Source organism: Pelophylax lessonae (genome assembly GCF_965119305.1).
Source record: "Pelophylax lessonae genome assembly, chromosome: 9".
Lineage (NCBI taxonomy): Eukaryota > Metazoa > Chordata > Amphibia > Anura > Ranidae > Pelophylax > Pelophylax lessonae.
In genome coordinates this window covers 70,695,474-70,720,385 of record NC_138776.1, presented here as the reverse complement: position 1 = coordinate 70,720,385, position 24,912 = coordinate 70,695,474, and the positions used below count along the sequence as shown (strand labels likewise).

General features: G+C 44.0%; 1 protein-coding gene across 1 annotated transcript in view; it reads right to left on the bottom strand.

Annotated features, from left to right (window-relative positions):
• Positions 1 to 24,622, bottom strand: part of GLRX3 (glutaredoxin 3) — an 84,078-nt gene extending 59,456 nt beyond the window's left edge. The window contains exons 1-3 of the mRNA XM_082268315.1: positions 24,470 to 24,622; positions 13,876 to 13,984; positions 7,633 to 7,707 (exon numbers count right to left, since the gene is read on the bottom strand). Of these exons, the coding sequence (XP_082124441.1) occupies positions 7,633 to 7,707; positions 13,876 to 13,984; positions 24,470 to 24,534 (249 nt within the window). The 5' untranslated portion in view covers positions 24,535 to 24,622. The remainder of the gene's footprint in view (positions 1 to 7,632; positions 7,708 to 13,875; positions 13,985 to 24,469) is intronic.
• Positions 24,623 to 24,912: the final 290 nt, after the last annotated feature.

The window sequence follows — 24,912 nt, the reverse complement described above, 5'->3', positions numbered from 1 at the left end:
TAAAAATGTGTGAGCTGGAGTTTGGCTTCAGTTTGTTCATGTAGCTAAATCTGCTATTACATTTAACACTCCCCTCCTAGACTGACCATGCTGCTGTGCCCCCTGTGTTCCTTCATCCAGAGTGGGGGTAATGTAATAAAGGAGGTGTGTTACTGTCCAGATCACCAGGTTAAAAACAGAGGGGAAAAAGCCTTAAATAAATACAAAAAAAAAAAAAAAAAAAGGAACGGTCGGGCGACGGCCGTGCTATCCTAGCACGGCCCTTATAGGATCGGGCCATGCTCCAGCGCGATCTGTCCTATGCTGCGCCCACCAGACATGGCCGATGACAGATCACAGTACCGGCCCACTGCTGGTACCACGTAATCGCTGTGGTCAATCACAGCAGATCACATGACAATTGTACACAATGAAAGGCTTTAATGCTTTTTTTATTGTGTACTACAGTGATGAGCTCTGTGATTGGGCACAGTGATCACATGGTACAGACAAGGCGAATCACGGTACCATGTGATTAGCTGTGGCCAACAACAGCTAATCACAATAGTAAACACTGAATGAATAGTTTTCATTCAGAAAAAATGTTTGCTTAGAACTATAAAATTTACAGTTAAAATAAAAAAAAAAAAAATTCTGATCATCTCACCAGAGTATTAGTGTCATTATGGTAATACTGTATGTAAAAGAAAAAATAAAACATTTGCAAAAAATGGAAAACAATGTAATAAAAATATATATATTTATTTTTACATACCGTCACCAGTGTCCCTGATCACCGCCACACCAGTTATATGACGACACTGTACTGCACGGGTGACAGTATGTAAAACATTTTTTTTTGTAATTTCATTATTTTCCAAAAAATTGTGACAAAAAAATGACATCAAAAACATGCCATACCTCTTACTAAATACATTGAAATGTCTACTTTCCAAAAAGGGTCATATGGGGAATATTTGCGCTGTTCTGCTATTTCCGTTTCCCAAGAAAGTCCCCGTCAGTACATCAGGATTGATCAATTTTCACACATATTATATATGTGATCGACCAATATCGTTTTTTTAATGCCGATACCGATATTTTGGTCATCGAATATCGCTATCAGCCGATATTTTGGGACATTTACATTTTTTTTTTTCCACAGGTACTCTTGTGGAGGGATCTGGGGTCTAAAAGACCCTAAACCCCTCCTCTGCACTTAAAAGCATTCAAAACGCCAAGTGAATTTGGCGCCGAGTATGTCACAACATCACTTCTGGGTTTTTTACATGGGAGACCCGATCAGAGGCAATACGGCTTTGATGGGGTCTTCTCTTCGGTTGCTGTGCAGGTAGGATGCCCGGGTCCCTCGTGGGACGCAAGACCTGGGCGAGCCGCAGAAGGCGGCAGGGGGATGTCCCCTCCCAAACCTTGTAATGACAGCCGAGCGGCTTCTCAGCCGCATCAGTTGTCATCACAAGACAGCTGACCGTCAGCTATGGACGCCGGTACCGGGGTGATGCCTCTAGCTGCAGGGATCACTCCGGTACAAGCACTTTCCCTAAATATCGGTAACCTTAGAGGCCGATTCCATATATATCAGGGAAAGTGCATATCTGCCCCTATATATCGGTATTGCTGATAATCGGTCGATCCCTAATAAATATTATATTATATATACACACACACACACACCATATAGTTTGTGGACTCTCTAACTTTCCTAAATAATAAACACCAATTTGTTTCGTTTTTTTCACCAAAGAAATGCAGCAGAATACATTTTGGCCTAAATTTATGAAGAAAAACAATTTACTTGCAAAATGTTATAAACAGAAAAAGAAAAACGCGTTTTTTTTTTCTAAAATTTGTATTTTTATGTTTATTTAGCAAAAAATTAAAAAAACAGTGGTGATTAAATACCACCAAAAGAAAGCTCTATTTGTGTGAAAAAAATGATAAAAATTTAATTTGGGTACAGGGTTTCATGACTGCGCAATTGTCAAAGTGTGACAGCGCTGAAAGCAAAAAATTGGCCTAGGCAGGAAGGGGGTGCAAGTGTCCACTATTGAAGTAGTTAAATTTACAATTGAAAAGGTCTTGATAGATAGATAGATAGATAGATAGATATATATATATATATATATATATATATATATAAAGCCTCTACAATAAAAAAAAAAAAAAAATCCCAGAACCTAGTGCTCAAAGGTCACTTCCAGGCCAGTCCCCGAAGACCAGTCCAGCATGGTCTGAATGCCGCAATCCAAAAGCCTGGCAGAGGATGGTGGCACTGGACATCTAAAATCCTAGAGACCAGCTCTATTAGTGATGAAGAAAAATCTTGACTGAAGAAAATTGTAAAAAGTGCTAGCAAAAAGGTTAACCTTGAGGCTGGGTTCACACTAGTGTGATTGGATGTGGGTTTCCCTGCATCCAATTTGCATGACAGGAGAGTGTGCCCTGCTCTCAATGGAGCCAGTTCACAGATCTCCGTGGCGGCTGCTGAGTGGATTGCACAGGGGTCCTGTGCGTCTTTGGCTCAGTTTCATGTCCGAATTCAGGCCTGATCAATCCCTGAAACGGAGAACTGGGATGCACCAGACCCCTGTTGAGAGCCGCATCCGATTTAAGTGTGAACCCAATCTAAAGGAAGGGTTTACCTTTAGGAACATGTTACAAACACATCTAGGAGGTACCATACTCCAATTAGCCCGCCGCCAGAGCCCCCCATCCAGTGACAGCAGGTGGAAGTTCCTCTGCCTGCACCCGCTATCACATTTTGACTGAATGACACAGCTTGACCCACACAGTCGTGTCATTCATTCACATGAATCTGTGACTGAATAAACTACAAGTCCCATTTTCTACTACGGCAGATGGACTTGTAGTTTCAATGGACCACAAGCGTGCTGTTCTGCACACTCGTAGCCCACTCATGTGGCCTACAGCTCTGTAACTGACAGCCTGTGCAGAGCAACTGGCAACAGGATCCACTGATCGCTGGTGCAATGCTTTGCAGGCTCCTGTGAATAAAATAAATAAATGCACATTTTTTGTCCAGTGTTTTTTTCACAAAGGTGAACTCCTTTAACAGCAGAGCTGAAAAAGATAATGCCCATCCCCCTAGAGCACCATCAAAAAAACGGAGGCATGTTGGGAGTAGGGCAAGTTATCCTCAGCTGTATCCTCTACAGTTTGTCTGCTACGGTTTAATCATCCTGCAGGCCACAGTGTAACCCTGAAGCATAGCTCTACCTGGGCTGCAATCATACCAGTTACATTTTTCCCAGCTATGTCTGAGGACAACCCCATCCCTCTATGTAAAGGAGAATAGGGGAGGGGAAGGTGTTTGGAGGAGCAGCGTTGTCACCCTAGGACAGAACTACATAGATAAGACTACAGTGAGTGTGTATTGTAACCCTCGGACATGAAGTGCATTACTGGCAGGATCACAAAAGCCAGTGCAAACTTAAAGTAGACGTTCAGCCTAAAACTAACTCTAAATCTACTGGCAGCCACATTCTAAGGCTAATCTATCTAATCCTGTAAAGCAAAAATGGCTATATATACCTTTTCTGTAGCTGATCAAGTCTGGCCCCACGCTGAGCTGTCAGTTGCGGCTTCTCTGTGTAGAAGTGTGTAGGAGAGGCAGCCGACAACAGAAGCCCCATAGTAACTCTGTAGGTGACGTCACTTTCCTGGTATTTCCAGTCATTGTCGGCTGTCTCCTGCCCATAGCACCTCCCCCTGGTGACCGGACCGGATCAGCTGCAGGAAAGGCAAGTATAGCAATTTCTGCTTTACAGGATTAGATAGATCAGTCTCAGAATGCGGCTGCCAGTAGATTTATTTTAGGCTGAACTTCTACTTTAATATATTATTAATAAGTGAGATTTGGCCAGTTAATCTGAACTCCAATACTTCATTAAGCAAAGCGCACAGTAATAAATGACTTACAGTCATATGGATAACAATGGGGGGGGGGGGGTAGTATTCTCTTGGGAGTAAAGGCCATGCCAAAAATGTATTCTTGTTTTAGATAAAGCCAGGATGCATTAGAATCTCCGTCTGATTTTTACAGATATCTGGGGCTAAATTACAGAAATTTCCTTTATCTTTTGTCCTGACAATTTGCCAGACAGGAAGTGAGGAAAAATTTGCAATAGGGACAAAAAAAAAAAAAAACAACCTAAAGAGGGGTTCTACCTTGCCTCAATTCAATTGAAAAAGCATTTTAAATTTTTCTACGAGTTTGCCTCACTTTCTATCTGGTAAAATGTATGCAGGAAATGAAGTGATGAGACATTTCTCCACCAGAGTTTGCATAGCAGTAAAAACACTGCACAGGTTCTAACCCTTTCCTACTCCATCCAAATCAAAGAAAAAAAAAAAAAGGGGGACATACCCTTTTAAAAGCCACCGATTTCAGCATCAGGTTGATGATCGTGTAAGCAGGCTGAGTGTACAGAAGGGCTTATCTTCTCTCTCTCCTCACTGGTTAAGATGTTCCAGCTGTTGTCAATCACAGCCAGCAGGGAGGGAGTCGGGGGGGGGGGGGCTAAGCAGTGTTTGTCAATGGCTCGGGAGTGAGCCTGCACGATTGCCCCCAAAGCATGTGGCTTTCTATGGGGGCACTTAGCGGGGGAGCCAGTCGGCAGGGAACACCAGAAGAGGGGGATCAGGGACACTCTGTGCAAATTGTAGACCAGGTAAGTATTGAATAGAGAAATCTGAAAAGAAACAACCTCCAGACAGAGAGTTCCAAATTAAAAGGTTTATTATCAGACATAGCTACGTGAGAGCACACCCCTATAAAGCTGCACTGTATGCTCTGATCTGATGGATCTCAGATCCCCTTTTTAAAGAGTATACTATTACACAACACACATTTAGGAATGATACATTGGTATGGGGGCGATAGCACATGGTGGTATTCTACTGAGAACATCTTAGCAAAAAACATGTTTCTAACAAACTCACAAGCGCCATTTTAGCTTCACTAATCAATACAGAAAATACATTTGGAGATTTTATATATATCACCAAAACTTATATATTTTGATATTATTACTATATAGGTTTCATCATAAATATGTTTATAAATGTAAGATCACACACTACGATGTAGGAATCAGTGAAGATCACATTATCCTTATACAATATAACATGTTTGTTATTTGAAAAAAAAAAAAAAAATTTACAATAATTTTAATGTGAACCTGTTAATGCTCTTCATATTTGAAAGTCATGTGATCTCCCCAGAAAGTAAATATCAGTGTTCATAATGGCTTACCGTATCCTTCAGCAGAGATGAAATGGCCACACATTAGATCACGTTAGCAACAACTAAAAAGCATCTAATAAAACATTTCTCTAGGAATATTTTAGTCCTATTAAGCTAGTTCTTCATCTTTCCAATAATGTTAACATGTTTTATAGAAACGGAGAGCTGAATGATGACTCTTGAATGCCCCCCACCACCCACTTACATTCACCCTACAGGCAATTCCCTGCCATTCCATTTCTCCATGCGAGCCAGTAGTCCTAACCCTGTGTAAGCTCCATTTTGGATGGTTTTAGAGCTTACCCAGGGTTCTTATCTTCCTTCTCTTTATCAAGTGACAATGCTCAGCCCCAATAACTGGCCACTCAGGCCCAAGTACTGCATCCTGGAAGACGGTCACATGTTTCCCCATTACCAAGAAGCACCAAGTTTATATCACAAGGGCTCAGATTGAGCAATAAAGCAGTACAAGTGAGGCTTTCAAGAGACTCACTCGTCTACTTTACCTTGGAGTACAGTTCTGCACGAACCAACTTCCAGTGAAACTTGGCCCTACCATGTATGCCTCTGCATGACTGTAGTGCAAACATCAGACTGCGGGCCCATTCACCTCCGAGCCACGCTGAACACACAGCCGCTGGTGTGCGCTGTGAGACACAGTGCTGAGGTGGCCAATCCTGGCGCATTGCACTGTTTACATTTTTTTTTCACAGCATTTTATTGAAATGGCATGAGTGACATTTCACTAGAGTTTTAGGACTTATGCACACTGCTCCTCCTAAACTCACATTTCTGGAGCTTTTCCTGTTTTTCCCAAAACCCCCTAAACATAACTTATTAAAAGTCTATGGGGTTTATTTACTAAAGCTTGGGAGTGCAAAATCTGGTACGGCTCTGCTTGGAAACCAATCAGCTTCCAGGTTTTTTTTTTTTAACCAAAGCTTAATTGAACAAGATGAAGTCAGAGGCTGATTGGCTACCATGCACAGCTGCACCAGATTTTGCACTCTCCAGTTTTAGTAAATCAACCCCTAAGGCCCCTTTCACACAGGCGGACCGTTCAGATCCACCTGTCCGTTTTTTTGGCAGATCTGAACGGTCCCCCCATGCATCTCTATGGGGGATCGGATGTCAGCGGAGACATGTCCGCTGACACCCGATCCGTCAAATCTGGACAGATGGAAAACCTATTTTCCATCCGTCCAGCGGATCGGATGGGATTGGATGAGAACGGACTGACGGTCCGTTCCCATCCGATTTCCCCCATAGAGATGCATGGGGAACTGACAGCTGTGTCTCCGCACACAGCGGGGAGACACAGCTGTCATCCTGCTGCTCAGCGGGGGATCGGCGGCTCGATCCCCCGCTGAGAAAAGCGGAGTCCGTTTGACGGACTTACTGTGTGAAAGGAGCCTAAGTGTCTATGCACACATAGGCTTTTACCTGAGTTTAGTAGCAGCACGTTAAGCCCTAGTTCACATTGGAGCGACTTGTCATGTGATTTGAAAGGTCAAATCGCATGACAAGTCGCAGCCTATTGATGGCAATCATGCTGTTTTTTGTGCGACGCCGACTTTGCGGTGCCACCCAGATTTGAAAAAGTCGTTCACGACGTTTTTGCAATTTGGGTGCGACTTGCATAGACACCTGTGCATGAAGCCGCACAGATGTCTTCCAAGTCGCACCCAAAGTCAGACTAACATGCGGTCCATGTAAACGGGGGCTTAGAGGCATTAAATGCTCCTGATAGCAGAAGAATCGTGTTCAGGATACGAACATTTTGGTGGGAAAAAAACCATTGTAAACGTGTCTAAGCGTGCGTTAATACTAGGCGTGTTTAGCGCTTGAGCGTGATTTCAACGGCCAGAATAAATGACTATGCTGGCCAATGAAATTAATTAGCGCCCACGTGCTTGACGCTGCTAAACACAGGTAAACGCGTGTACACGCAGTAGACACGTTTACCAGCATCCAGTGTTTTTCTGCTGCTAAGAGAAAGGCATCTAGGGAGCACCCAATGTACATGAACCCTTTTACAACACAGAAGTGTTACAATATAGTGTTGCAAGCTGCACTGAAATTGTACTGCATGCAGCGCTGTGGTGTGAGCCGACACCTTAGGAAGCAAGGCCTTTTGTTCTGTCATGCTGGAAATAGCTCCCAGCACAGCCCGATCGCATAGCGTGTAAATGAGCCCTGAAGGTTCTTCTAGGGCGATATTACCAATCATGGTTCTTCATACATTTACAAAATACCTAAAATATAACCAGCATCCTGTATACTTTACACAATAATAAATATACTCTGCATTGCTGTCTTGCTCAAGGAGAACCAAATAACATGGTATACAAATTATTCCGTCTTACCTTGAAAAACAAGAAGGTTGGTACAGAGGTTATCTCATACTTCTCCGACACCTCAGGAATGGCTTCTGCTTCAAGCTTCAAATAATAATAAAAATAAAAAAAGAGAAAAAGGATGAAAAAAAAAAAACTGTTGTAGCAATTTTATTTTCATGTCCCTTTTTATGGCGTGTGTTTAGAAAAGCCTCGCAGGGATAGTCGGGATACTTAAAAAGGGAGTCGAATGCAAAAGTTTGTGAGGCATTTGCATTTAAATGAGGCTCGCCAGGCTGCCCTGTCATCCACTGAGCTTGCACTATGACAAAACAGGTTCAAGGGTTCTTATTTTGTTGCACATTGCCGGCAATGCCCCCAGGCGGCAAATAAAATTTTTTCTCTTTTTTTTTTGGTGCACTAGTGACCTAGTAAATTTTCAATCATATGCAGCTACTACTATATTGAAATCCATAAATCACTGACCCCAGTTATGTCATGATTACACTGCTTATTTTCTGCCCAAAGCAATTCTAGCTGTTTGCTCTATTGACTAATTTTGAGAGGCAGTACATCAAGGCTGACATTTGCAGCTCTCTGCAAATTATGAAGCAAAAAAAAAAAAAAATAGAAGGGGAAAAGGAGTATTTCTTCAATAAGCTATTGATGTCTAGTAAATTTTAAGCTTAACCCTTGGCGCTACAACGCTGCTTCCCGAGCTAAGCTCTTGTTAGAGCAGTGAGCAATAAAGCTGGGTCATTTTTAAAGACAAATGGCAGCATGCAATTGAAGATTAGTACTGTCGGTCAATACACACAAGGAATGAGGGGAAAGAGACAAAATCAGATGAGAATACTCAGATTTTGTAGTCGAGCCGCAGAATTTAATCACTGGAAGAGAGAATTTCTAACAAGACTCCGCAGAGGACAATTATCAATGGTTTTTCCCATTCAGAAAAATTAGCAAACAATATTTTTTTTATTACAGTTGCAACTTTGTTCTTTGACCAATGTGAAAGTTCACAATTAATTCTTAATTGGACGCTAATTTTGATTAGGTACATCATTTCGCAAACTGCACCTGCGCAGACAGACCTTTGAGACAAATATTAGCCACAAAACTTTCACGCGTCCAAGAAGTTCTATTGAAGTACAAAGATAACGCACATTCCTGCTGCTGATCCCCCGACTGTCTATTCCCCCGTCACATTGTTCCTCTACCATCCATCACCCCCCCCCCCACCCCTAGTCAGAACGCTCTTTTTCCATGATAGGGACCAGCTACTGCAGGATGGGCGGATACCCCATAGTGGTTCTCCATGTGGGTCCTAGTAGACTAAAGGGCCATACACACTATAAGATTTTCTGAAGACTTTTTCCTTCAGATTTACCAAAACCAAATAATACGAGGTCAAACCTAAACACTTTCAATTTGTATGCAATCTGGCAGGCCCTTGCACTACATAGAAAAGGTAAATCTGAAGGAAATCTAAAGACAAAAGTTGGATAGTGTGTATCCATCTTGATGCCTCGTACACACGCAACGATTGTTGGCCAACCGATCGGCCGTCTTTTGTCCAGTGTTGTTGTGTTGGTTGAAATGTGCTCTAGACTGCACACGAATTTTCTCGGCCAACAACAACCAACTTCAGAAGTGATGTCATGTTCTGGTTTACTTTCCGTGTGTTTTTTCTTCTCTGAGCATGCCCAGTCTTGCTCAACTGATTTTTGTCAGCCGAAATCTGTCTGACTGACGGAAAATCGGCCGTTGTGTTGACGGCCAACAAAAATTTTATAGCATGCACAACAGATTTTTTTTCGGCCGAAAAGTCGGAGTCGGTTGTCGGAAGCATCATACTAACAAGCCGAAAATCGGCCGATCGGGCGGTGGCCGAAAATTCATGGCCAATAATCGGTACGTGTGTACGAGGCTTAACACCTTCATTGCCTGCTGTGCTAATACTCAACTCTTTATTATCCAATCATTGCCATCACTCAAACCCTGATGGAGGAATTGTGAGCCCCCGGAAAGGCATTGGCAATACCTTCTGTTCTTTGACACAGGTTAAATAAATCTATACTGGACTTATAAGCTGGTGGCACTCAAATTCCTTACATCTTCCTCAGCCCTTGGCAGCACTGCTATGGATGATGTTCTGCCAGCACCTCTCTCCTCGGCTCAGTCTCACCAGCAGTTTGGTATTGTGTATATAGACTATGGCATGCTGCATCATATCTGTTCCAGCCAAACATATGTCATAACATAATGCAGCACTATTTTAACAAGATGCCTAAACATTTCAGATACATATTTATGTGGGTAAGTCACGAGTTGTACAATGCTATTGTGAATATGTGGCATCTGACATATTGTCATCCGCTATCCCTGGCTGTAATATTGATTAGGCTTTCTTTTTTTTTTAATTTACATTTGGCTGCAGCAGCTGAGATGCAGAGTTGAGTTTTATATTTACGATTCAAGAACCCCATTGCCAGTACAAATTTCTCATTTATGTGATGTTGGGCTGGTGGGTGGGTGGGCAGGGCAGTGTCAAGGGTCCATTCACTGCACCCTATGGAGAACACCCCCAGTTCAACTGCACTTGGTACCATCAAGAGTGAGGTGAACAAAGTCCAATGAAAGTAAAAGAAAATACCAAATTTTTTGAGTTGACATCCAACCACTAGTAAGAGGGGAAATCTTCCAATGGGGAACTGTTCTGGTGAGTCTGATGACACACCAGGGATTTCTTCTCCCTAGGGATGCACCGATACCAGTTTAACACTGAGCACCAATACTTTCTCTCAAGTACCCACTGATACCAAATACCAATACCTATTTTGCCCTTTGATACATTTATTTTTTTCACACCAGTGTGGCTTTGAAATCGCGCTATTTTAGAGAGATTTCAAAGCTGCAGATGAGTGCGATTTGGACCTCTAATTTCATTGCGACTTGCAACTTCAAATACCAGAATTCAATGCAATTGCAAAAAAGTAGTGCAGAAACCTTTTTCAAAGTCACTGCAACTTGAGTCGCAAAGATTTTAACTTCCATTGCCAGCAATGAGTTGCAACTTGTCATGCATATTTGAACTATCAAATCGCATGACAAATCGCACCAGTGTGAACCAGGGCTTATAGTCTGCAGGCTTGAAGGTATCAGTTTTAGTATCAGAGCATACTCGTGCAAATATTTAGTATTAGCACTGACACTGGTATTGGTGCAACACTACCTCTTATTTTCTGTTTTGACTAGGAGGCAGAAAGTGACAGAAAATCTCCACAATGTGACATTTTTTTTTTTACTTTTAAATCTGACGGCAGTTATAACTCTCCCTTACTCTATAATATATATATATTTATTTGCCTTTAGTTACACTTCAATTGTGGTTATAAAGAGAATATATGTATGTATGTATGTATGTATGTATGTATGTATGTATGTATACCCCACCAGGACAGAGCACCTCAAAGGCTACTATTGCTGTATAAAATATAGTTTATTGGGCATCAAAAGTACAAAAAAAAACAACACAAACCCATAGACCAGGTCAGTCAGCTAACCCATGGGGGGGAAATCCCCAGCCCCCAAACCCCTGTCCCACCCAAGTAACTCCCCCACTCCAATGTCCCAAAAGGGGACTCCATCACCTAATCTCCCCTCAAAATCCAGTCGTTTTTTGAGTGACTTTTTTACAAAACGAAGGTCCTTGTGGGTTGCATTGCTCTTCCCACAGCCAGCTGTGGTTTTCCTGAGTCTTCAGATGAGGTATTGTCTTATTTGGCCGATGTAATGTTTTGTCTCCTCCTGTATACAAAATACTTGACTCCTGCCCCTGAGGAAGATTGTGAAAACACGTTGGGCTCAATCCCAGACTTGTAACCATTGCAACATTTACAGGTGTGCTGATATTTTGATAATTGTCACGTGTGGGAAAATGGACAATGTATTTTTTTGTGATACAAAGTAACATGATGTCAGCGTTTAATTTTACTACATGTTATGATTTTTATGATATTAAAATACCTTGTTGATTTTATTCACACTTTGTGCATTGTAGCAGTGCCTAGAAAGTCCATTTATTACAGCCCATTCAGACAGGGGCAACACGACTTTGTGGGGCGACCTGTGAAGTCAATGTATATATTGAAGTATAATTGAAGTCAATGCAAGTCGCCTCCAGGTCGCCCCAAAGTAGTACAGGACCCTTTTTCTAAGTCGGAGCGACTTGTGTCGCTCCTATTAGAACGGGTCCTGTACTACTCAATGGCGAGTGACCGACCGCGACTTGTCAGGCGACTTGGTCGCCTGACAAGTCGTGCTAGTGTGAATGGACTCTTAATGTGAGGTGTTGTTTTTTCACTATAGCGGCTTGCTGTGTAACCTCAGCATTTGTTCTGACTACATTGCCTGTAATACACATCACCACCAGACAGACTACACCAGTCCCTCTCAACTTTTCCACTCAAGGAACCCTTATAATAATTTTCAGGTCTAGGGAACGCCTACTAAAACCAATTCATCTGGAGTCAGTGGGGGAAAAGCCTCTTACATTGGTGGTCAATGCAAAGCATGCCTCCCTTCAGTTCTGATCAGAATTCTAAAAAGATCATTGCTGTCCTGCAGCTCTTTCAAGTGTTGTTGTCGCCAGAACTATACATGCACCGCCAAATGGGAGGTCATTCAGCCACAGCTCAAGGAGCCCCTAACATCCTCTGGAGGAATCCTATGGGGGTTTTTGCACGATTGGATGAATAAAAAACATAAAAATATCTACTAAAAATCAAAAAATCCATCTGAAAAAAAAAATCCCCATATCACAACAATAATGTTGCATGAAATGTTTAAATAAACACTATGGGCTCCATTCATAAAGCAGTATCTTCGTCTTTAAAATTTGAGGTAAAATAGCTCATATTGTTTTTAAAACTTTTTTTGCAATTCACAAAAAAACGCTACTAAAATCCGCATGTGGTATTTCATCAAAATATGTGGTATTTATCTCATGAACCCAACTGGATACAGTAAGGAAGAATTAGAACTCCTCAGATATTAGTGCTAAGAGGTAAAATGGTTTTAACCATAGAAATATGCAAACTTACTAGTGGCGCTTTTCCACTGCATGGAACCGTACCAGTTCGGCACGCTTTTGTGCTTTTCCACTGCGGTACCGCATGGTACAGGGTCGGAACGGTTCGGTACGGTACGGTATAGGTTTGCTTTTCCACTGCATGGAACCGAACGGTACGGTACGACTCTGAAAAAACAGTACATACTAGATTGTGGTTCCAACAGGTACCAAACTGGTACCATATCCCACAATCCTTTGCATGCAGTCACTACTAGCCACTGATTGGTCAGAGAATCCCACCCACCCCGTTGTTATCCCACCCACTTAACTTTAGTACTACTTTAGTGGAAAAGCAAACCTATACCGTACCGTACTGAACCGTTCCGACACTATACCATGCGGTACCGCAGTGGAAAAGCAAACCGGGCCAAGCAGGGCCGAGTAGAGCCGAGCCGGTACTAGCCGGTACTTGCAGTGGAAAAGTGCCATAAGTCAGTGCAGTCCCTGCAGCATATCTATTAATATAAAAAACAAAAGGTGACTAGAATACCAGTCAAAAGGGAAGCCGCTTTCATGGGACAAACGTGGTGTATCAAAAATAACCACATACAATTAAGTAAATACAAAATATTAAAATTTGGGATTTTTTTACTTTTAATGATAAACAGGACAAATAGAGAGGGTGAATCTCCCTAACGGGAGCACACACAGCAATAAAAACTGACAGGGGTTCTAATTCACCTCCAATCTATCCAAAAAAAAAAAAAAGTTTTTCCTTTAGGTAAATCAACCCCAATGATTTCCATATTTAGGTTTCTATGCATTACTGTTGAGAGAACTGATACAAAAATGCAGAGAATATTCAAAATTGGCTATTATATTTTTACATTCCTTAATTACCACATGCCTGGACCTCTACTTAATTTCTGTATGCATTTATTTATTTCCTTCTGTGCAATGACTTTAACCCCTTTCCATGAGGTATTTACTGAGAGCTTTCAGCGTTTTGCAGTAAATACAGTAACACAGTATAGTGAATTGAAAATTTCAGGATCGCATGCGGTATTTTTTGGGAAAACATGGCCGGACACCTGCATACCGCATGCAAAATGCTTTTGTGAATGGAGCCCAATGTCATTTGAACTTGCAGCAATTGCAAACCAGTAAAAAAGTTACTATCAAGATAATTTCCTTCATACCTTTACAAACGTGACTTCAGGTTGGACCTTGGCCAGTTCAGCCATGACGTCGTTCATCTGTGCGCACTGAGGAGCCCATGGTGCCCAGAAATGCACTACAAGCAGAGATCTAAAACAAAAATACCAACTGTTACTGTCAGATCCTTCTTGATGTAATGTATACAAAATGGCAGTGTAGGTTAAAGTGATTCCAAAGGCACATTTTTATACTGACCTGCTCGGGGGAATGGTTTTACACAGAGGAGCCCCAATCCTCCTCTTCTCAGGTCCCCCGCTGGTGCTCTGGGCTCCTCCCCCCTACTGAGTGCCCCCATAGAAAGCTTCTTGCTCTGGGCGAGAGATAGCTGAGAGACTTAATGCCCTGGATCAGGCTCAGGTAACTATAAGGGTGGTGTGTGTGTGTGTGGGGGGGGGGGGGGGGGTAGAGCTGCATACAGAAGGTTTTTTACCTTATTGAATAGAATGCATTAAAGTGGTTGTAAAGACTGAAGGTATTATTCCTTCATACAATCTATGCAGTAAAGTAAAAAACCTTCAGTGTGCTGTTCCCTAGCACCCCTCCCCCCCCCCCCCCAATACTTACCTAAGCCTGATCTCATTCCAGGGATGTGCACGGGAGCAGTGGCTCTCCTGGGTCACTTCCCTCCCCTTCATTGGCTGAGACACAGCAGCAGGAGCGATTGGCCTATAGGAACAGAGGTGGCTCGGAAGCGAGCACGCACAAATGCCCCCAGAGCAAGCAGTTTGTTCTGGGGGCACTCAGCAGGGGGAGAATCGGGCCTGCTCTGTGCAAAACCATTGCAGATTAGGTAAGGCTGATGTATTTATTGTTTATTATTAAAAAAAGGAAAAAAAAAAAAAAAATGAATCCTTTTGAACCACTATAAAGTGGTTACTAAACCCGGGAGCCTGCATTCACTATATCTGGTCTCCCACAGTACACAGAACATGGAAATGCAATTATTTTAGTAAAAATAAACTGCTAAACACCTTTTCTCATCAGCAGTATATAACAGTCTTATGACTTCTATCAGTGTCCAGCAGAGCACTGGTTAAAGCTTGTAGGAGGAGTTTTCATTCTGCATTTAGCCGCTTTTTTGGGCGTTTTACATTTTTCCAGCTCAACAGCCTCTGCTCCTGGACACACAGGCTGTCATTTTTTTTCTACTGCCCCAAAACGCCTCTGAAAATTTGTGTGTGCATGGACACATAGGATAACATGGAGGGATGTTTAGAGGGCGTAAAAAAAAAAAAAGTCAGATGCCCCTAAAAGCAGATGAAAAAACGTCCGTGTGCATGAGCACTAGGAGTTCCCTTCAATGGAACTAAGGGGCCAAACCTAACCCCTGAAAAAAAAAAAAAACCCAGACCATAATCCCCCCTCCACCAAATTATTTGGACCAGTGCACAAAGCAAGTTTCATAAAGACATGGATGACTGAGTTTGGGGTGAAGGAACTTGACTGACCTGCACAGAGTCCTGACCTCAACCTGATAGAACTCCTTTGGGATGAATTAGAGCGGAGACTGCGATCCAGGCCTTCTCGTCCAACATCACCTGACCTCACAAATGCACTTCTGGAAGAATGGTCACACATTCCCATAGACACTGCTAAACCTTTTGGACAGCCTTCCCATACCTTTGGTCATATAGTATATGTGGTATCACTGCAATTGTCAGGAGCAGGAGAATTTACTTTGGTGGTAAATTATAATGATTGCAAGAAATATACAGTATATATATATATATACATACATACACACACACACACACACACACAATATTTATATATATATATATATATATATATAGATTTTTTTTTTTTTTTTTCTTTCTTTTTGGCAAGTTTTCCTTTGATAGTTTAAAAAAACACAACTATTTACTACCAAAAGAAAGCCCAATTTGTCCTGAAAAAAAATGGATGTACAAAGTAGTTGAGACGATATGTTCAGTTTTTAGGCATTTAGATTTGTTTTACCCTTAAGCATGAAGGGGTAATGGATTTGGTAACCGGTTGCGGACCGCAATTAAATGGTTCAGAATTTAACTTTTTTTTTTTCCTTACTTTGAATGGCCTAATGAACATTTTCCTCCTGCAGCTGCTGAATGTCGGCAGGAGGGAGAAATCAGCTTTCAGCGGTTGCAGGAGGAAAACGGAGAGTATATGTTCCTGTTTTTGCCATCCCTGCCGCCCCTCCTTGCCAAGTGTAAAACAGAATGTGACAGAGGCCGCACGGACCCCCTGGAGTATGGGGCGGGGTCACCACTGCGCCCTCAGATGCTACACCAGTGGTTGGGGTGTGGGTAAACACGTCTCAGCTATGGGGTTTTACCACCCCAAAAGAGCCCCCTATACCAATTTTCTCCCCAAACTCGCTGTCGCAATTTTAAAAAACACACGCCAGGTGGGCGGAGCCCCGCATGGCCAAGTCATTCATTCATAGAGTTCTGTGAATGGAAGAACTACAAGTACAGACAGCCTTTGTATTTCTCAATGAATTACCAGGGTGGTGTTGATCGCTTTAGGTCAGTGATGGTGAACTTTGGCACTCCAGATGTTTTGGAACTACATTTCCCATGATGCTCAACTACACTGCAGAGTGCATGGGCATCATAGGAAATGTAGTTCCAAAACAACTGGGGTGCCAAGGTTTGCCATCCCTGCTCTTTGCTCTATGTGGTTCATTATCTCGTTCTGTCATTGTGTAACTGCCTGTCCATACAAGACAGCTTACACTGACAGTCCTGCATGGCACCCGTGATCTGCTGATCATGGGTTCAATGCTTTCTAGGCTTCTAGTAAAACAAATAACAAATGCACAATTTTTACCTGCAAAATGTGCATTTATTTATTTTTTTTAAACAGACATAAACATCCTTTAAGGCTGCATTCACATGTCAGCGTATTGATCGCGGGCAGAATCGCCGCGAATTTGTCAGCGATCCGGAAATCATTTCAAATCGCGGGACGCCTGTGTGTGCGTTGCCCGTGATTTGCAATAGCACCCCAAACGCTGTGCGATGTTGCCGCGATTTCCGCCTGCCGAATCGCGGTAACATAGCGCAAAAAAAAAAAGCAGGACGCATTACGCTCCAAAGAAGCTCTTGTACTTTTTTGGGCATAATGCGTCCCGCGATTTTTTTTCGCGATGTTACCGCGATTCGGCAGGTGAAAATCGCGGCAACATCGCACAGCGTTTGGGGTGCTATTGCAAATCACGGGCAACGCACAGGCGTCCCGCGATTTGCAATGATTTCCGGATCGCGGCGATTCTGCCCGCGATCAATACGCTGACATGTGAATGCAGGCTAACTGACTCCTGCCCACCATATAGTGAAATCACAGGTGAGCGGGAGCACTCTCATTTCGGGAGGAAGTCATTTGAGGGGCGTGGTGATCGGGGTACGTTGTGTCCCTCAGACACAATGCATCATGGTAAAGAGGCTATGACGTAGGCTCTCTACCATGTGGTCAGATGTGTTCAATCACAGCTGATCACAGAGTAAACAGGAAATTCCAGTTATCGGCATTCCTCTGCTCACACTGACGTGTGAGGGGAGGGGAGCTGGTTAGCGGCATTCCTCAGTGGGGACATCTGCACTGATCATCTCTGTCCTGATGATCAGTGCAGCCCCATCAATGCCCATAAGTTCTGCTCAGTGCCTCCTCATCACTGCAACCTTATCAGCGCCCATCGGTCGGCCAACAATCGTTGCGCGTGTACGAGGCTTTACACCACGCAATGTCCGACTTCCAGACGCAATAGTAAATCTTCCTAGAGGTAGATTTTCTAGCTTTAAACAGCATGGGAATCACTCAGACAACCCCCTATTCTTCATCACCTGGTTTTCAACAGCCAAGCCGTCAAAGCCAGCGACTAAAGCAGGACGGAAGATTGGCCCCTTAAGCCAATAAGTCTTCTCTCAGAGGGAGTCTCCAAGGGACATCGGCGACCAGCCATACTAGATCCGCGTACTGGTGAGGCCAGTCTGAGGCCACTAGGATGACCAGAACTCCTTCTGCCTCGATCCTTCGCAGAAGTCTCATCAGAAGTTTTGGAGGGGGAAAGGCGTAAATCAGACAATACTGGCCCCAAGGAGCCACTAGTGAATTTGTGGCGTCGGCCAGAGGATGCCAAGACCTCACCACAAATTTCTGCACCTTCCCGTTGAGACGAGAGGCCAACAGGTCAACCTCGAGAGTTCCCCACCAGAGACACAGCTAATGAAACACCTCAGGATGAAGTGACTATTCTTCTCCCTGGTCCAATGCCTGTCGACTGAGGTAATCTGCCAGCCAATTTTCCACTCCTTGAAATTGCACAGCAGAGAGGGCTGGAATAAAACGTTCTGCCCACCTTAGAATGCCGGCTACTTCCCGAGCCGCTAGGACACTTTGTGCCCCCCCTGGTGATTGACATATGCCATGGCCGTGGCATTGTTTGATTGAATCCATAATAGGCATGAACCGTCCAATGGGCCAGAAAAGGTCTGATCCCCGAAGTTTCAGTATATTGATCAGTAGTCTGGACTAATCCAGAGTCCAAACCCCGAGTACAATCCATGCCCAAAACATCTCCCTACCCGGACAGGCTGGCATCCCTGGTGACCGACATTCAGTAGAGGGGAAGAATTTTCCCTGTCGAAGTGCCGGAGAGCGAAGCCACCAAATCAGGGACCCTCTCGTACCCCGACTCAACAGGATCAGATAGTCTAGAGACTGTGGATTCTTTTCCCACTTGGCAAGAATCTCTCTCTGCAGAGGTCTCGTGTGGAACTGTGTAAATGGAACCACCTCGAAGGTAGACACCATCAGGCCCACCACCCGCATGCAAGTCCTGAAAGACGACCGACTGCTGGACCACAGAAGTCGAATTGCATCCTGCAGCTTCTGGAGTTTGTCCAGCGGAAGAAACACCCTGACTGAGGCCGAGTCCAGAGTAAGACCCAGATAGTCCAACTTAGTGGACAGAACCAGAAGAAGACTTCTGGAAATTCAATGTCCAACCAAACTCCTACAGAGTCCGCACAGCGATTTTCAGGTTGTCCTTTAGAGCAGTCGGAGACCCTGCTCGCAGAAGAAGATCGTCCATGTACCCCAGTACCACAATCCCCCACTGTCGCAACAATGATAACACCGGGGCCAACACTTTCGTGAATACCCGAAGAGCTGAGGTGAGACCAAAAGGGTAACGACACAAATTGATAATGCTCCTCGCTCACGGCAAAGTGGAGGAAGCACTGATGCCCAACATATATGGGGACATGGAGGTAAGGGTCCTTGATATCGATAGAGGCTAGAAGATCCCCTTGATGAAGGGATGCCACTTCCGTACGAATAAACTCCATACGGAACTTCTGTACCCACACAAAGCTCTTCAGAGCATTGAGGTTACATAGTGAGGTTGAAAAAAGACACCAGTCCATCCAGTTCAACCTATGATGTGTGTTTGCTGCTAACCGTACATTGTATACGCCTCTATGTTGTGGTCTTTAAGGTGCCCATCTAATAGTTTTTTGAAACTATCAATGTTCCCTGCTGATACCACTGCTTGTGGAAGAGAATTCCACATCCTTACTGCTCTTACAGTGAAGAACCCCCTGCGTATTTTAAGGTTAAACCGCCTTTCCTCTAGTCTTAATGAGTGGACACGTGTCTTATTGTATTTCCTTTCTCTGAATAGGTTTTTCCATATGCTAGGGTCATCACCAGTACAGTATTTGTACATTGATATCATATCCCCCCTCAATCGTCTCTTCTCCAGAGAGAATAAGTTCAGTGCTTGTAGTCTTTCCTCATAGCTGATGTCCTCCATTCCCCTAATTATTTTTGTTGCCCTTCTCTGGACTTTCTCCAGTTCCAGCACATCCTTCCTGGGGACCGGTGCCCAGAACTGGACAGCATACTCCAGATGCGGCCGGACCAGAGTCTTGTAGAGTGGGAGAATAATCTCTATTTCTGGAGTGAATTCCCTTTTTTATACATCCCAGTATTCTGTTGGAGGTCCAGGATTGAACGAACTTTGCTTTCCTTCATGGGAACTGTAAACAGGTTTGAATAAAAAACTTGAAAATGTTCTGAGTTTGGAACCAGTACAATCACCCCTTGCAGTAGCAAATCTTTTACTGCCTCGAAAAGACCACGCAAGCAGTCTGGGGACAAACGCAGGTTGTAAGGAAAAAACCTCTCTGGAGGATAAGATCAACATTCGATCTTGTAGCCGGACCGAATCAGCTCGTGGACCCACCTGTCTTGAATCAGGGAGGTCCACAGGTCCGGAAAGAAGCAAAGACTACCCCCCACCCCAGATACGGGTGAGGGCGTCCCTTTAGGCAGAAGAGGGCTTGTCTGCAGCCCTGGAAGGACCTGCTCTCGGCTTACCAGACCAGGGCCTCTTGGAACCTCCGGAGGCAGTCTTAACAGATTTGGATCCTTTGTTTTGAGATCCTAAGGAACATATTTTGAGCATTTTTGGGTACTAAAAGGTGACCGGCGCCTCCGATGCAGCCGCCCGATGCAGCCGCATCCTCTATTTTTAAAGTTTCCTGCACCGATACAATCAATGCATCCACCAGCGCTTTTTCATGAGCTAGGTGTGCATAGATGGGGGGGTGGTCCACAGGGGACCCTGACATATAGGTGGGGGGGAAGCTGTGTGGGAAGGAGGGGAACCTGGGGGTTTGACCTTCCCAGGGAGGGGTCTACGTCTACCTCAAAAAGGCCACCAGGGAAGGGGGTGGGAAACTACTTACCATACCATGGAACCCGGTGGGCACCGCTCCAGGCAGACCCATGCACCATCGGAACGGGGGTGCTGCGGGCCAGGAGGCACGCTGTGACTCAGGTCGGAACCAGGTCGTATGCGCCCTCACTAAACGTTTAACTCGCAGGCCAGGCCCCGTACAGTGGGGCTATGTCGCAGCTGACCTAGTGTGGAGCTGAGGCCTGCACGCGCTCCCTGGCTGAACTGGGGAGACCGTAAGGATCTAGAATATCCAGTCCGTCGCCCAGTCCAGCAGTTGATTGTAGTTCTCCCAGGAACAGAAAATAAAAAAAAGGGAAAAAATTTCAGTTTAAAAAAAGAAAAAATGCCAGGAGCAGAGGAACTAGGTCCTTACTCCTGACTAGGCAGAAAAAACTGCCTATAGCAGGGGGGGTTGGGGGAGTATATCCCCTGGGACTGCCCCATAGGCGTGGTTACGTTTTTTCATGCCTAGTGTCCTACTCTCCTATAGCGGGCAGCATAACCCAATGGTCAAGAAGATTCTGGAGCCAGCAGTGATTAAGTTCCGCCAAAACAAAGCTCTGTCTCAAAAAAATGATAAATATTCCATATGGGTATAGTGTTGCATGACCATGTAATTGTCATTCAAAGTGCGACAGTGATGAAAGCTGCAAACTGGCCTGGGCAGAAAGGGGGTGAAAGCACCTGGTTGGCAAGTGGTTAAGCTTTGACAAAAAAATAAAAAATAAAAAGTCCTGGAAGCCGATTGGTTACTATGCAGAGTTGCACCAGATTTTGCACTCTCCAGTTATAGTAAACCCCACTGTTTATGTCTCTTTGGCCATAGATGCTTCTAGAAGTCTATGGGGCTGCAATACACAGGAACAGACAGGACAGCAAAGTCTTAAAGCACTACATGTAAACAAACCCTGGAGGCCACAGTTAGGCAGTAATGCTTAGCACTCTCCTAAAATATGTATCTGCAGTGGATTGCTTTTCAGGAGGATTGTAAAGCAGCAAATGGCCGGCATTCAGGAGACAATCCTGCCATCTCCTGAACTTTAGTTTTTTTGGGGGGTTTTTTTTCAACCCCAAGGGGGACTTTGTAGGTAAAGTAAAAAAGCAAAGCAGGAGTTTGGCCTGTGGTTGCCGTGTTCCCCCCGTTGAACACAATGGCGAATTTGGAAAGCAGTGACACCTGCGAAACTCTGCAGCCCGAGATAACAAATGACGCAGTCACGAAGCAAAGTTTTGACAATATGTGTACACCCTGGTCAGGCTGTAATATCAGCATTTTGATGGGGGCAGTAACATCTCTTTTAAAAAGTGGCCATGCAAGATTCCCTGCAAAGTAAAAGCCATCATAGCAGCTGTTTAGCCGCTTAATTGCTTTTACAGCAGCAGTGGTTTAACAGAGCTGACCGCGGACCACATGGTCCCCGGCCATCTCCATGATCCTTGGAGGGCAGAAGCGACATTATGACGTCACTTCCGGCGTTGGCAAATGTAAACATTGCCGTTTTTTTTTTTTTTTTGCTAGAAAGCTGAGATACTTTGTCTTTTTTTTTTTATCTCAGACTTTCCAACCTAGAGGAGAGATGTTTGGACTAATAGACCCCAGATTACTTTGTAAAGAGGACCTGTCATGCCTTATTTCTATTACAAAGAATGTTTACATTCCTTGTAATAGGAATAAAAGTGATCCAAAAAAATAATAAGTTGAAAGGAAAAGTGTAAAAAAAAAAAAAAAAATAAAAAAAAAAACCTGTAAAGCCCCCTCGTGCTCCCACACAGAAGCTAACGCATACATAGGTCATGGCCGCATATTTAAACGGCGTTCAAACCTTACATGAGGTATTGCCGTGAATCAGAGCGAGAGCAATAATTCTAGCGCTGGACCTCCTCTAACTCTAAACCAGTATCCTATAAAAAAAAATTTAAAGCGTCGCCAATAGAGACTTTTAAGTACCGAAGTTTGGCGACATTCCAGGAGTGTGCTCACTTTTAAAGCATGACATGTTGGTTCTGGGTCACCTGATCACTGTAAGAGCCTCTGATTGGCTATCACAGTGAACAGTCACTGTGAGCCCACCCCTGTGTTTATTTCCTCTTCTGAATGAAGCAGAAGATGCATTGTATCTTCCTCTATTTGCAGGAAAGGAAAATGTAAACAAACCAAAGTGTGTGCAAAAAAAAGAAAGAAAAAAGAAAGAAAAAAGAAAAAGATCAAGGTTTGCCAGTGGTGTTTGGGTCAAGGTTGGGGTCAAAGTCAGCATATTTTGGGTAGAATTAATTTATTTTTTTTAATTAGTATCAGTGTCGTGTTTTTGGCTGGATATAAAAAAAAAAAAAGTCAAAATGCTCACCATTGTTCTGCGGGTACATACAATACACATACACTATATTACCAAAATATATTTGGACGTCTGCCTTTACACACACATGAACTTTAATGGCATCCCAGTCTTTGACCATTCTTCCAGAAGCACATTTGTGAGGTCAGGCACTGATGTTAGATGAAAAGTCCTGGCTCAGTCTCCACCCTAATTCATCCCCAAGGTGTTCTATTGGGTTGAGGTCAGGACTCTGTGCAGGTCAGTCAAGTTCCTCCACCCCAAACTCGCTCATCCATGTCTTTATGGACCGGTCATTCTTATTACAAGGGATGCTTACATTCTTTGTATTAGGGGAAGAAAAAAAAAAAAAGGGATGAATAAAAAATTAAAGGGAAAGTGTAAAAAACAAATTTAAAGCACCCACATCCCCCCGTGCTCACATGCAGAAGTGAACACTTACGTAGGTTGTGCGCCACATATGTAAATAGCGTTCAAACCACACATGTGGAGTTACGCCGTGAACGTTCGAGCGACAGCAATAATTCTAGCGCAAGACCTCCTCTGTAATACTAAACAAGTAACCTGCAAAAATTTTATAGGGTTGCCAAGTCCCGAAGTTCCGCACCATTGTATCAGTGTACGCAATTTTAAAAGCGTGAATTGTTAGGTATCTATTTACTCGGCGTAACATCACCTTTCACATTATACAGAAAATGTATGCTAACTTTTGTGTTTTGTGTTTCTTAGGCTTCTTTCACAAGGGCGGTGCGCCCGACGGAGTCCATTCTGCTCAGCGGGGAATCGATCCGCCAATCCCTGCTGAGCAGGCGGATGACAGCTCCATCTGCAGTCTGTGTGCGGAGATGGAGCTGTCAGATCCCCGCTCTCCTCTATGGGGGGGAGGTCGGATGAGAACGGAACGTCTGTCCATTCTCATCCAAGCCGATCCTCCAGACGGATGAAAAATAGGGTTTCCATACATCTGGATTTCACAGACAGGTTCGGATTGGATAGCAGCGGGTGTGAGCGGAGCCGCTGCTCCATAGGGGTGCATGGAGCATCCGATCCGGTCCACCTGAAAAACTGACAGGCGGATCAGAAAGCCCGTGTGAAAGGGGCCTAAAATTCATGAAAGTTTTTTTTTTTTCCAAAAGATTGCTACGCAAATACCGTGTGACATAAAATATTGCAACAACCACCATTTTATTCCCTAGGGTCTCTGCTAAAATTTATAAATAATGTTTGGGGGTCTGAGAAATTTTATAGCATAAAAATGATGATTTTTACATGTAGGAGAGAAGTGTCAGACCTGGCCCAGTATGGAAGCAGATAAGAGAGGTTGTAGAATGGGATAGTGGGGTGTGTAGTCCTGTCCATGAGCTGATCCCCCCAGGGGTCAGGGATGTACTGGTGTCTCCAGTGGTCTCAGGATCTATACCAGGCCTCTGTGCTCCACCATGACCCCTGCACTGCACACAGCCACCCTTCAAAAACAACACCCCATTATCGTCCCCCGCCCTCAGTCACACGTACTTGTCGCTCTTCTGGAGCAGTTCTTCGAAGTGACCCACAGAACCGGCTTCCAGCACCGCCGCCATGCTGCCCAAGAACCAGGAAGGACGGAGCGCCGAGCGATCGATCTGCCACTAGAAAGTGGAAGGAGGAAGCCGCAGCGCGCCTCAGTCTACACCGGCCAGGCGTGGCTAGCCGAGCGCCGAGCAGCTGGCTGTATCTCAGTGCTGCAGATGGTGATAAGTGTGGGGCTCAGCCTTGTGTCTGCACACAGAGAGGGCTGTGTTTTGCAAGCAGTGGAAAGGAAAAGCTCTATTTTGCATCGGTGCTTTCCCAGTCATTGGCAAAATAAATGAAAACTAGGAGGCAAAACATTTTTTATTTTAGATATACAGATCTGTGTTACATTGCAAAGGTTTCCTCTCACTTCCTGTCCCATAGCCACTACGGAAGTGAGAGGAAAT